At 40.6% G+C, this 11,899-nt stretch overlaps 1 protein-coding gene across 1 annotated transcript; it reads right to left on the reverse strand.

The window, feature by feature from the left end:
- Nucleotides 1-4,838: 4,838 nt before the first annotated feature.
- LOC122922936 (olfactory receptor 11L1-like) lies at nt 4,839-5,759 on the reverse strand. Its single transcript, XM_044273704.1, has one exon. The coding sequence runs from the start codon at nt 5,757-5,759 to the stop codon at nt 4,839-4,841; it is 921 nt and encodes a 306-aa protein (XP_044129639.1).
- Nucleotides 5,760-11,899: the final 6,140 nt, after the last annotated feature.

Here is an 11,899-nt window from a genome sequence, read left to right on the forward strand (position 1 = left end):
ATTTAGTGACAGAATTAGACTTGGAAATGCACAGAAGCGTGTGTGTGAAGTTATTCTGAATGACCCTATGTGCACCTTCAATATTATATACCCTTTTAGGGATAGATTTCAAATAGCTCTGATATAGCAGGAACCACTAAATTATGAAATTGCTAAATTGGGAATTGTACTTCAACCCAGAACAAAAAATGTGCTTTGACGGACACTAAATATCTTGCCCAGCAACAACAGTACAGCGGTGGGTAACGAGAGATTTAGAGGGATTTAAATTTGAGGCCTAGTATTTAGGCGCTGGGTCACCGGTATGGATTTAGTGACAGAATTAGACTTGGAAATGCACAGAAGCGTGTGTGTGTGAAGTTATTCTGAATGACCCTATGTGCACCTTCAATATTATATACCCTTTTAGGGATAGATTTCAAATAGCTCTGATATAGCAGAAACCACTAAATTATGAAATTGCTAAATTGGGAATTGTACTTCAACCCAGAACAAAAAATGTGCTTTGACGGACACTAAATATCTTGCCCAGCAACAACAGTACAGCGGTGGGTAACGAGAGATTTAGAGGGATTTAAATTTGAGGCCTAGTATTTAGGCGCTGGGTCACCGGTATGGATTTAGTGACAGAATTAGACTTGGAAATGCACAGAAGCGTGTGTGTGTGAAGTTATTCTGAATGACCCTATGTGCACCTTCAATATTATATACCCTTTTAGGGATAGATTTCAAATAGCTCTGATATAGCAGAAACCACTAAATTATGAAATTGCTAAATTGGGAATTGTACTTCAACCCAGAACAAAAAATGTGCTTTGACGGACACTAAATATCTTGCCCAGCAACAACAGTACAGCGGTGGGTAACGAGAGATTTAGAGGGATTTAAATTTGAGGCCTAGTATTTAGGCGCTGGGTCACCGGTATGGATTTAGTGACAGAATTAGACTTGGAAATGCACAGAAGCGTGTGTGTGAAGTTATTCTGAATGACCCTATGTGCACCTTCAATATTATATACCCTTTTAGGGATAGATTTCAAATAGCTCTGATATAGCAGAAACCACTAAATTATGAAATTGCTAAATTGGGAATTGTACTTCAACCCAGAACAAAAAATGTGCTTTGACGGACACTAAATATCTTGCCCAGCAACAACAGTACAGTGGTGGGTAACGAGAGATTTAGAGGGATTTAAATTTGAGGCCTAGTATTTAGGCGCTGGGTCACCGGTATGGATTTAGTGACAGAATTAGACTTGGAAATGCACAGAAGCGTGTGTGTGAAGTTATTCTGAATGACCCTATGTGCACCTTCAATATTATATACCCTTTTAGGGATAGATTTCAAATAGCTCTGATATAGCAGAAACCACTAAATTATGAAATTGCTAAATTGGGAATTGTACTTCAACCCAGAACAAAAAATGTGCTTTGACGGACACTAAATATCTTGCCCAGCAACAACAGTACAGCGGTGGGTAACGAGAGATTTAGAGGGATTTAAATTTGAGGCCTAGTATTTAGGCGCTGGGTGACAGGTATGGGTTTAGTGACAGAATTAGACTTGGAAATACACAGAAGCGTGTGTGTGAAGTTATTCTGAATGACCCTATGTGCACCTTCAATATTATATACCCTTTTAGGGATAGATTTCAAATAGCTCTGATATAGCAGAAACCACTAAATTATGAAATTGCTAAATTGGGAATTGTACTTCAACCCAGAACAAAAAATGTGCTTTGACGGACACTAAATATCTTGCCCAGCAACAACAGTACACCGGTGGGTAACGAGAGATTTAGAGGGAATTAAATTTGAGGCCTAGTATTTAGGCGCTGGGTCACCGGTATGGATTTAGTGACAGAATTAGACTTGGAAATACACAGTAGCGGGTGTGTGTGAAGTTATTCTGAATGACCCTATGTGCACCTTCAATATTATATACCCTTTTAGGGATAGATTTCAAATAGCTCTGATATAGCAGAAACCACTAAATTATGAAATTGCTAAATTGGGAATTGTACTTCAACCCAGAACAAAAAATGTGCTTTGACGGACACTAAATATCTTGCCCAGCAACAACAGTACAGCGGTGGGTAACGAGAGATTTAGAGGGAATTAAATTTGAGGCCTAGTATTTAGGCGCTGGGTCACCGGTATGGATTTAGTGACAGAATTAGACTTGGAAATACACAGTAGCGGGTGTGTGTGAAGTTACTCTGAATGACCCTATGTGCACCTTCAATATTATATACCCTTTTTGGGATAGATTTCAAAGAGCTCTGATATAGCAGGAACCACTAAATTATGAAATTGCTAAATTGAGAATTGTATTTCAACCCAGAACAAGAAATGTGCTTGAACGGACACTAAATAACTCGCCCAGCTACAGCACTAGGGACAGATTTAGCTGGATATAAATTTGAGGCCTAGTATTTAGGCGCTGGGTGACAGGTATGGGTTTAGTGACAGAATTAGACTTGGAAATACACAGTAGCGGGTGTGTGTGAAGTTATTCTGAATGACCCTATGTGCACCTTCAATATTATATACCCTTTTAGGGATAGATTTCAAATAGCTCTGATATAGCAGAAACCACTAAATTATGAAATTGCTAAATTGGGAATTGTACTTCAACCCAGAACAAAAAATGTGCTTTGACGGACACTAAATATCTTGCCCAGCAACAACAGTACAGCGGTGGGTAACGAGAGATTTAGAGGGAATTAAATTTGAGGCCTAGTATTTAGGCGCTGGGTCACCGGTATGGATTTAGTGACAGAATTAGACTTGGAAATACACAGTAGCGGGTGTGTGTGAAGTTATTCTGAATGACCCTATGTGCACCTTCAATATTATATACCCTTTTTGGGATAGATTTCAAATAGCTCTGATATAGCAGGAACCACTAAATTATGAAATTGCTAAATTGGGAATTGTACTTCAACCCAGAACAAAAAATGTGCTTTGACGGGCACTAAATAACTTTCCCAGCTACAACAGGACAACGGTAACGAGAGATTTAGAGGGATTTAAATTTGAGGCCTAGTATTTAGGCGCTGGGTGACAGGTATGGGTTTAGTGACAGAATTAGACTTGGAAATACACAGTAGCGGGTGTGTGTGAAGTTATTCTGAATGACCCTATGTGCACCTTCAATATTATATACCCTTTTTGGGATAGATTTCAAATAGCTCTGATATAGCAGAAACCACTAAATTATGAAATTGCTAAATTGGGAATTGTACTTCAACCCAGAACAAAAAATGTGCTTTGACGGACACTAAATATCTTGCCCAGCAACAACAGTACAGCGGTGGGTAACGAGAGATTTAGAGGGAATTAAATTTGAGGCCTAGTATTTAGGCGCTGGGTCACCGGTATGGATTTAGTGACAGAATTAGACTTGGAAATACACAGTAGCGGGTGTGTGTGAAGTTACTCTGAATGACCCTATGTGCACCTTCAATATTATATACCCTTTTTGGGATAGATTTCAAAGAGCTCTGATATAGCAGGAACCACTAAATTATGAAATTGCTAAATTGGGAATTGTATTTCAACCCAGAACAAGAAATGTGCTTGAACGGACACTAAATAACTCGCCCAGCTACAGCACTAGGGACAGATTTAGCTGGATATAAATTTGAGGCCTAGTATTTAGGCGCTGGGTGACCGGTATGGATTTAGTGACAGAATTAGACTGGGATATGGCCAAAAAATGAACAGACTATTGCTGGTTAAATGCACTTGGTGTGACAGCTTCACCCTGATGTAGGCTTTAGCCAAAAAACAACCACACCATTGAGGGTTAAATGCACTTGGTGACAGGCGCAGCTTGCCCCTGATTTTGTATATGGCCAAAAAATGAACAGACTATTGCTGGTTAAATGCACTTGGTGTGACAGCTTCACCCTGATGTAGGCTTTAGCCAAAAAACAACCACACCATTGAGGGTTAAATGCACTTGGTGACAGGCGCAGCTTGCCCCTGATTTTGTATATGGCCAAAAAATGAACAGACTATTGCTGGTTAAATGCACTTGGTGTGACAGCTTCACCCTGATGTAGGCTTTAGCCAAAAAACAACCACACCATTGAGGGTTAAATGCACTTGGTCGCAGCTTGTGCTGGCGCACCACAAGACACAAAATGGCCGCCGATCACCCCAGAAAAATGAGACTGACAAACGGTCTGTGCAGCCTAAAAACAGTGAGCAATTGAGGATCAGCAGCTCAATGATCCACAGCTGCAGATCGATCAGTTAATCAAGTCCTTTGGAGGAGTTAATCTGCCTAATCTCGCCCTACTGTCGCAGCCGCAACCTCTCCCTACGCTAATCAGAGCAGAGTGACGGGCGGCGCTATGTGACTCCAGCTTAAATAGAGGCTGGGTCACATGGTGCTCTGGCCAATCACAGCCATGCCAATAGTAGGCATGGCTGTGATGGCCTCTTGGGGCAAGTAGTATGACGCTTGTTGATTGGCTGCTTTGCAGCCTTTCAAAAAGCGCCAAGAAAGCGTCACAAAAGCGCGAAGAAAGCGACGAACACCGAACCCGAACCCGGACTTTTACGAAAATGTCCGGGTTCGGGTCCGTGTCACGGACACCCCAAAATTCGGTACGAACCCGAACTATACAGTTCGAGTTCGCTCATCCCTAACCAGCATATATCAGTATAATTTGTTTTATTCAGCATGGGAGCCTATGAGTCATGTGTGGCGCTCTGGTGGCATATGTTGGAGGCATTCGACAAGGATACTGTATATGTTTGGAGATCCCCCCCACCCCTGGGGTATACCCCCCAACTAACACTGAAAACACATTGTGAATGGACTCTTATATAACATAATTAACCTTCTGAAAAGCTTCTTTGAAGTCCTTGTTCCTCAGGGTGTATATGATAGGATTGAGCAGTGGGGCCAGCACAGTATACATCAGAGACAAGACCTTACTCAGGAGCAGAGATTGTCCTTTTGTAGGAAACATATAAACAATGATTATTGTCCCATAAAATAAGGAAACCACAATGAGGTGGGAGCTACAAGTGGAGAAGGCTTTATGTCTTCCGGTATTGGATTGAATCTTCAGGATGGCGATGACAATGTAGACATAGGACATCACAATGATTATAAAAGGTAACATTGCAAAGAAAAAACTCAGTATAAGACTTTGGATGTGAATTATGGATGTATCAGAGCAAGAGAGCTGCAGGATAGGTTCAAAATCACAATAGAAATGGTCAATAACGTGTGGTCCACAGAAATACAAACTATTTATTGAAATTGCATAATACAATGTCACTATAAAGCCAACCGACCAAATTATATCTACTGATGTCACACAAAACGTATTATTCATGATGGAGTTATAACGAAGGGGGTTACAGATGGCCAGATACCGATCATAGGACATCACTGACAGAAGAAGACTTTCTGAGGACTCTGAGATGACAAAGAAAAAAAACTGGATGATGCAGCTGGGAAGAGTCATAGTGGTCCCTCCATACAGAATAGTTTGAAGAAGGATGGGGGCAATATCTGTAGAGAGCAGGAGGTCACAGAGTGAAAGCTGAGTAATGAAGAAGTACATGGGTGATCGAAGGGATTTGCTCACTAAATACAAGAACAAGATGAGAAGGTTTCCAGAAATGGTTGCACAGTATATAAAAACTAGTAGAGAGAAGAACAGAAATGTGAAGTTTTGAAGATTAGGAATTCCCAGAAGGCTAACAGAGGTGATGTTATTTGTCAAGACCATCTGGAGAAGACAAAGGAAGCAATGAATGTTAATAAAGTGTATATCACTATCTTTTTGTTATAATTAAAATAATTTCCTAATCGTAAAAAAGCATCAAACCTGAGACATGAGATACAATGTCCATCTGCTCTGGCCATTGTGATAATTAAACTGCTCTCCTGCAGTCTGGTTTCAAATGGTAACACTTTGATAAGTCGGTGGGAAAGTGGATGTGGTTAGCCTGTCAATATGAATTACTCCAGATTTATCCCCTGTGACGGTGTGTCTTATTAAGAAGTTGTAAAAAATGTCACAATTAGGGATAAACAAACCCGTGGAAGTTCACGTTCTCCAGGTTCAACCGAACTTCAGCTCAAAATTTGGGTTTGGGACTCAAACTTGACCCCAAACCCCATTAACCGCCTCCGGACCGCCTAACGCAGGATTGCGGTCCGGAGGCGGTCGATTCATTCCTCTTCGACGCGCCGTCGCGTCATTTCGCGAGATGCGAGATTTCCTGTGAACGCGCGCACACAGGAGCGCGCGTTCAGAGGAGCGCGCGTTCACAGGAACGGCAGGTAAACGAGTGCATCTACAGCCTGCCAGCGGCGATCATTCGCTGGCAGGCTGTAGATGCAATTTTTTTAAACCCTTGAAAGGTATATCAGACGCTGTTTTGTTAACAGCGTCTGATATACCTGCTACCTGGTCCTTTGGTGGTCCCTTTTGCTTGGATCGACCACCAGAGGACACAGGTAGCTCTGTAAGTAGCACCAAACACCACTACACTACACCCCCCACCCTCTGTCACTTATTAACCCCTGATCACCCCATATAGACTCCCTGATCACCCCCCTGTCATTGATCACCCCTCTGTAAGGCTCCATTCAGACGTCCGTATGTGTTTTGCGTAAATTCGCTGATCCGCAAAACACGGACACCGCGGATCTGCAAAACACGGACACCGGCAATGTGCTTTCCGCATTTTGCGGATCCGCACATTGCCAGAACTATATAGAAAATGCCTTTTCTTGTCAGCAATTGCGAACAAGAATAGGCTCTAAAAAATAGGCTCTACAAAAAACGCAGTGTTCGCCCGATCAGGCCTGATCTTGTACGTACACTTGCGTTTAGTCCGCCCCACCGCAGTGACAGATTTTTTTTTTTCTGATCACTGCAAAAAAGATCACTTTTGAGGGGCATGGCGAGTTCATAGAAGATTTTTTTTTTATTGGCACAAGTTAGCGGAAATTGTTTTTTTTTTTCTTACAAAGTCTCATATTCCACTAACTTGTGACAAAAAATAAAATCTCACATAAACTCACCATACCCCTCACGGAATCCAAATGCGTAAATATTTTTAGACATTTATATTCCAGACTTCTTCTCACGCTTTAGGGCCCCTAAAATGCCAGGGCAGTATAAATACCCCACATGTGACCCCATTTTAAAAAGAAGACACCCCAAGGTATTCCGTGAGGGGCATGGCGAGTTCCTAGAATATTTATTTTTTTGGGCACAAGTTAGGGGAAAATTATTATTTTATTTATTTTTTTCTCTTACAAAATCATTTTCCGCTAACTTGTGCCAAAAAAAAACAAATATTCTAGGAACTCGCCATGCCCCTCACGGAATACCTTGGGGTGTCTTCTTTCCAAAATGGGGTCACTTGTGGGGTATTTATACTGCCCTGGCATTTTAGGGGCCCTAAAGCTTGAGAATCCAAATGCCTAAAAATGCCCTCCTAAAAGATACTCATTGGAATTTGGGCCCCTTTGCGCACCTAGGCTACAAAAAAGTGTCACACATGTGGTATCACCGTACTGAGGAGAAGTAGGGCAATGTGTTTTGGGGTGTCTTTTTACATATACCCATGCTGGGTGAGAGAAATATCTCTGTCAAATGACAACTTTGTATAAAAAAATTGGAAAAGTTGTCTTTTAAAGAGATATTTCTCTCACCAAGCATAAGTATATGTAAAAAGACACCACAAAACACATTGCCCTACTGCTCCTGAGTACGGCGATACCACATGTGTGACACTTTTTTGCAGCCAAGATGCGCAAAGGGGCCCAATTTCCAATGAGTACTTTCAGGATTTCACAGGGCAATTTTACAAATTTGGATTCCAAACTACTTCTCACGCTTTAGGGCTCCTAAAATGCCAGGGCAGTATAAATACCCCACATGTGACCCCATTTTGGAAAGAAGACACCCCAAGGTATTCCGTGAGGGGTATGGTTAGTTCATGCAAATTATTTTTTTTTGGTCACAAGTTAGTGGAATATGAGACTTGGTAAAAATAAATAATAATAAAAAAAATAATAATCATTTTCCGCTAACTTGTGACAAAAAAAAAAAAACTTCTATGTATCCACTATGCCCATCAGCGAATACCTTAGGGTAACTACTTTCCGAAATGGGGTCATTTGTGGGGTGTTTCTACTGTCTGGGCATTGTAGAACCTCAGGAAACATGACAGGTGCTCAGAAAGTCAGAGCTGCTTCAAAATGCGGAAATTAACATTTTTGCACCATAGTTTGTAAACGCTATAACTTTTACCCAAACCAATACACTTATTGCATTTTTTTTTATCAAAGACATGTAGAACAATAAATTTAGAGAAAAATTTATATAGAAATGTAGTTTTAATTGAAAAATTTTACAACCAAGAGTGAAAAATTTCATTTTTTTCAAACATTTCGGTCAATTTCGATTAATATCAAAAAAAGTTAAAATGTCAGCAGCAATGAAATACCACCAAATGAAAGCTCTATTAGTGAGAAGAAAAGGAGATAAAATTCATTTGGGTGGTAAATTGTATGACCGAGCAATAAACCGTGAAAGTAGTGTTGTGCAGAATTTTAAAAAGTGGTCTGGTCATTAAGGGGGTTTAAGCTAGGGGAGCTGAGGCGGTTAAAGGGAATGGGGACCCGAACTTCACTTTATTATTTTCCGTTATAACATGGTTATATTGGAAAATAATGGTATTCTTAAGACGGAATGCAAAAGGGAAACATTTAGAGGTATTCCATTTTGCATTCCGTCATAATAGAGTCCTGTTCTGGATAACGGAAACCAGGACGGATCCGTTATGCGGCCCATAGACTTCTATTATGACGGAATGCGTCTAAAAGTTTCCGTTTTGCATCCCGTATTAAGAATGCCATTATTTTCTGATATAACCATATTTCAACAGAAAATAATAAAGTAATTCAAAAAACACCTGAACCCGAACCCAGACTTCAGTAAAAATGTCCGGGTTCTGGTCCGGGTCCCCGAACTCGCAAAGTTCGGGATGAACCCGAAGTTTGCAGTTCCAGTTTGTTTATCCCTAGTCACAATTCTAATGCAGTAAAGGAGTGGAGCCAGAAGTGGAGTAAAATCTCAGGACAGAAGAGACTTTTGCAAAATTGACTTAAACAATTCCTCTCATGATAAATCTCCCCCATTGTATTAGGTGTAATGATGTTTCTTTATGACATTGAACTGTAATCATTCTATTTGCCAGAAAGACACACTTTTTATTATTCTCTGTCTTCCCAAGACGGACTCTGTAACCACTGTCCACATGAGCAAAACTGGATGTGGATGATATTAAACAACAGAAAAGATTCTTAACCTCAACAAAAAAGATTTTAATCAATCCTCCTTTTCTTTCTTTCTTTCTTTCTTTCTTTCTTTCTTCTACTAAATTCTACATCTAAATCTCCCACAAACTTTTGTTTGTTTTGATTGGCAAATTTAGATGTTCAGTAAATATTAAGTTACCAGAAATCCTGTATTATGCTCCAGAGCTGCACTCACTGTTCTGCTGGTGCAGTCACTGTGTACATACATTACTTATCCTGTACTGATCCTGAGTTACATCCTGTATTATACTCCAGAGCTGCACTCACTATTCTGCTGGTGCAGTCACTGTGTACATACATTACTTATCCTGTACTGATCCTGAGTCACATCCTGTATTATACTCCAGAGCTGCACTCACTATTCTGCTGGTGCAGTCACTGTGTACATACATTACTTATCCTGTACTGATCCTGAGTTACATCCTGTATTATACTCCAGAGCTGCACTCACTATTCTGCTGGTGCAGTCACTGTGTACATACATTACTTATCCTGTACTGATCCTGAGTTACATCCTGTATTACACTCCAGAGCTGCACTCACTATTCTGCTGGTGCAGTCACTGTGTACATACATTACTTATCCTGTACTGATCCTGGGTTACATCCTGTATTATACTCCAGAGCTGCACTCACTATTCTGCTGGTGCAGTCACTGTGTACATACATTACTTATCCTGTACTGATCCTGAGTTACATCCTGTATTATACCCCAGAGCTGCACTCACTATTCTGCTGGTGCAGTCACTGTGTACATACATTACTTATCCTGTACTGATCCTGAGTTACATCCTGTATTATACCCCAGAGCTGCACTCACTATTCTGCTGGTGCAGTCACTGTGTACATAAATTACTTATCCTGTACTGATCCTGAGTTACATCCTGTATTATACTCCAGAGCTGCACTCACTATTCTGCTGGTGCAGTCACTGTGTACATACATTACTTATCCTGTACTGATCCTGAGTTACATCCTGTATTATGCTCCAGAGCTGCACTCACTATTCTGCTGGTGCAGTCACTGTGTACATACATTACATTACTTATCCTGTACTGATCCTGAGTTACATCCTATATTATATCCCAGAGCTGCTCTCACTATTCTGCTGGTGCAGTCACTGTGTACATACATCATATTACTTATCATGTGCTGATCCTAAGTTACATCCTGTATTATACTCCAGAGCTGTACTCACTATTCTGCTGGTGCACTCACTGTGTACATACATTACATTACTTATCCTGTACTGATCCTGAGTTACATCCTATATTATATCCCAGAGCTGCACTCACTATTCTGCTGGTGCAGTCACTGTGTACATACATTACTTATCCTGTACTGATCCTGAGTTACATCCTGTATTATACTCCAGAGCTGTACTCACTATTCTGCTGGTGCAGTCACTGTGTACATACATCATATTACTTATCATGTACTGATCCTAAGTTACATCCTGTATTATACTCCAGAGCTGTACTCACTATTCTGCTGGTGCACTCACTGTGTACATACATTACCTATCCTGTACTGATCCTGATTTACATCCTTTATTATACATCAGAGCTGCACTCACTATTCTGGTGGTTAGCTTACTTATCCTGTATCGTTTATGAGATAAATCTACTTCAGAGCTTCATTTATAATTCATCTTGCTTCAGAGCTGAAATCTGGCAGTTTCCTTGGTTTGTTCATTGCCTGACACTTGTTTTTCGTAATTTTCAAGGGTTATTTTTACAGCTCAGTATCTCATTGTTTCCCCATTAGATTTAGTATATAGAGGTATGAAGTCAAGAGAATCTCCTTCCCTGGCAGGAGTAATCACACAAGGTGCAGCAGCTCTCTGTATATGGATTATCATGCCTTATCTTACTGCCATCCATATGTTCACTGTACACATGTATGTGAAGTTCTTGTGCACAGATTATTTGTGAGCCTTCCTGTCCCATCAGGAAAACCTTGTAGATACGGGACAAATGCAGGTGAGTGTCAGCAGGTGAGTGTCAGCAGGTGAGGGCCAGAAAACAGATGCAGGTGAGATCCAGCTATATTTTGTCCTAAAAAAACTGCCTTGGATTGAAGGAGGAGTGCATGACCAAGCTAGAGGCTCCGACCCACCATACAGGTACAGTTCAATGCATACTACTACAGAACATGCCAGATCCTCCAAAGAACTTGAGATAAACAAACCAAAAGAAGGATTCTTCAACCATGTAATGTAGATAAGAGAAATCCAGGGCACACCAGCTACGTTGAGTGTTCATCTTTCCAAATGTGCCCTGGATTTTGCTTATCAACATGAGATAAACATGCAGGTGCACACAGTGCAAAAAGCAAAGGAGCCCAAAAGACGAGACGAGCAGCATTCTGAAGCTGCTGAGACACCTGCAAACATTGAATTTACGGTTCATTATGTACAGCATTACTGCTATTTTGAATATACCTACAGTACAGACCAAAAGTTTGGACACACCTTCTCATTCAAAGAGTTTTCTTTATTTTCATGACTATGAAAATTTTAGATTCACAC

This window comes from Bufo gargarizans, unplaced genomic scaffold (genome assembly GCF_014858855.1).
Source record: "Bufo gargarizans isolate SCDJY-AF-19 unplaced genomic scaffold, ASM1485885v1 original_scaffold_1069_pilon, whole genome shotgun sequence".
Classification (NCBI taxonomy): domain Eukaryota; kingdom Metazoa; phylum Chordata; class Amphibia; order Anura; family Bufonidae; genus Bufo; species Bufo gargarizans.

Coding starts and splice junctions, on each gene's coding strand:
- LOC122922936 (XM_044273704.1), bottom strand. CDS start 5,759: ATGGTCTTGACAAATAACATCACCTCTGTTAGCCTTCTGGGAATTCCT.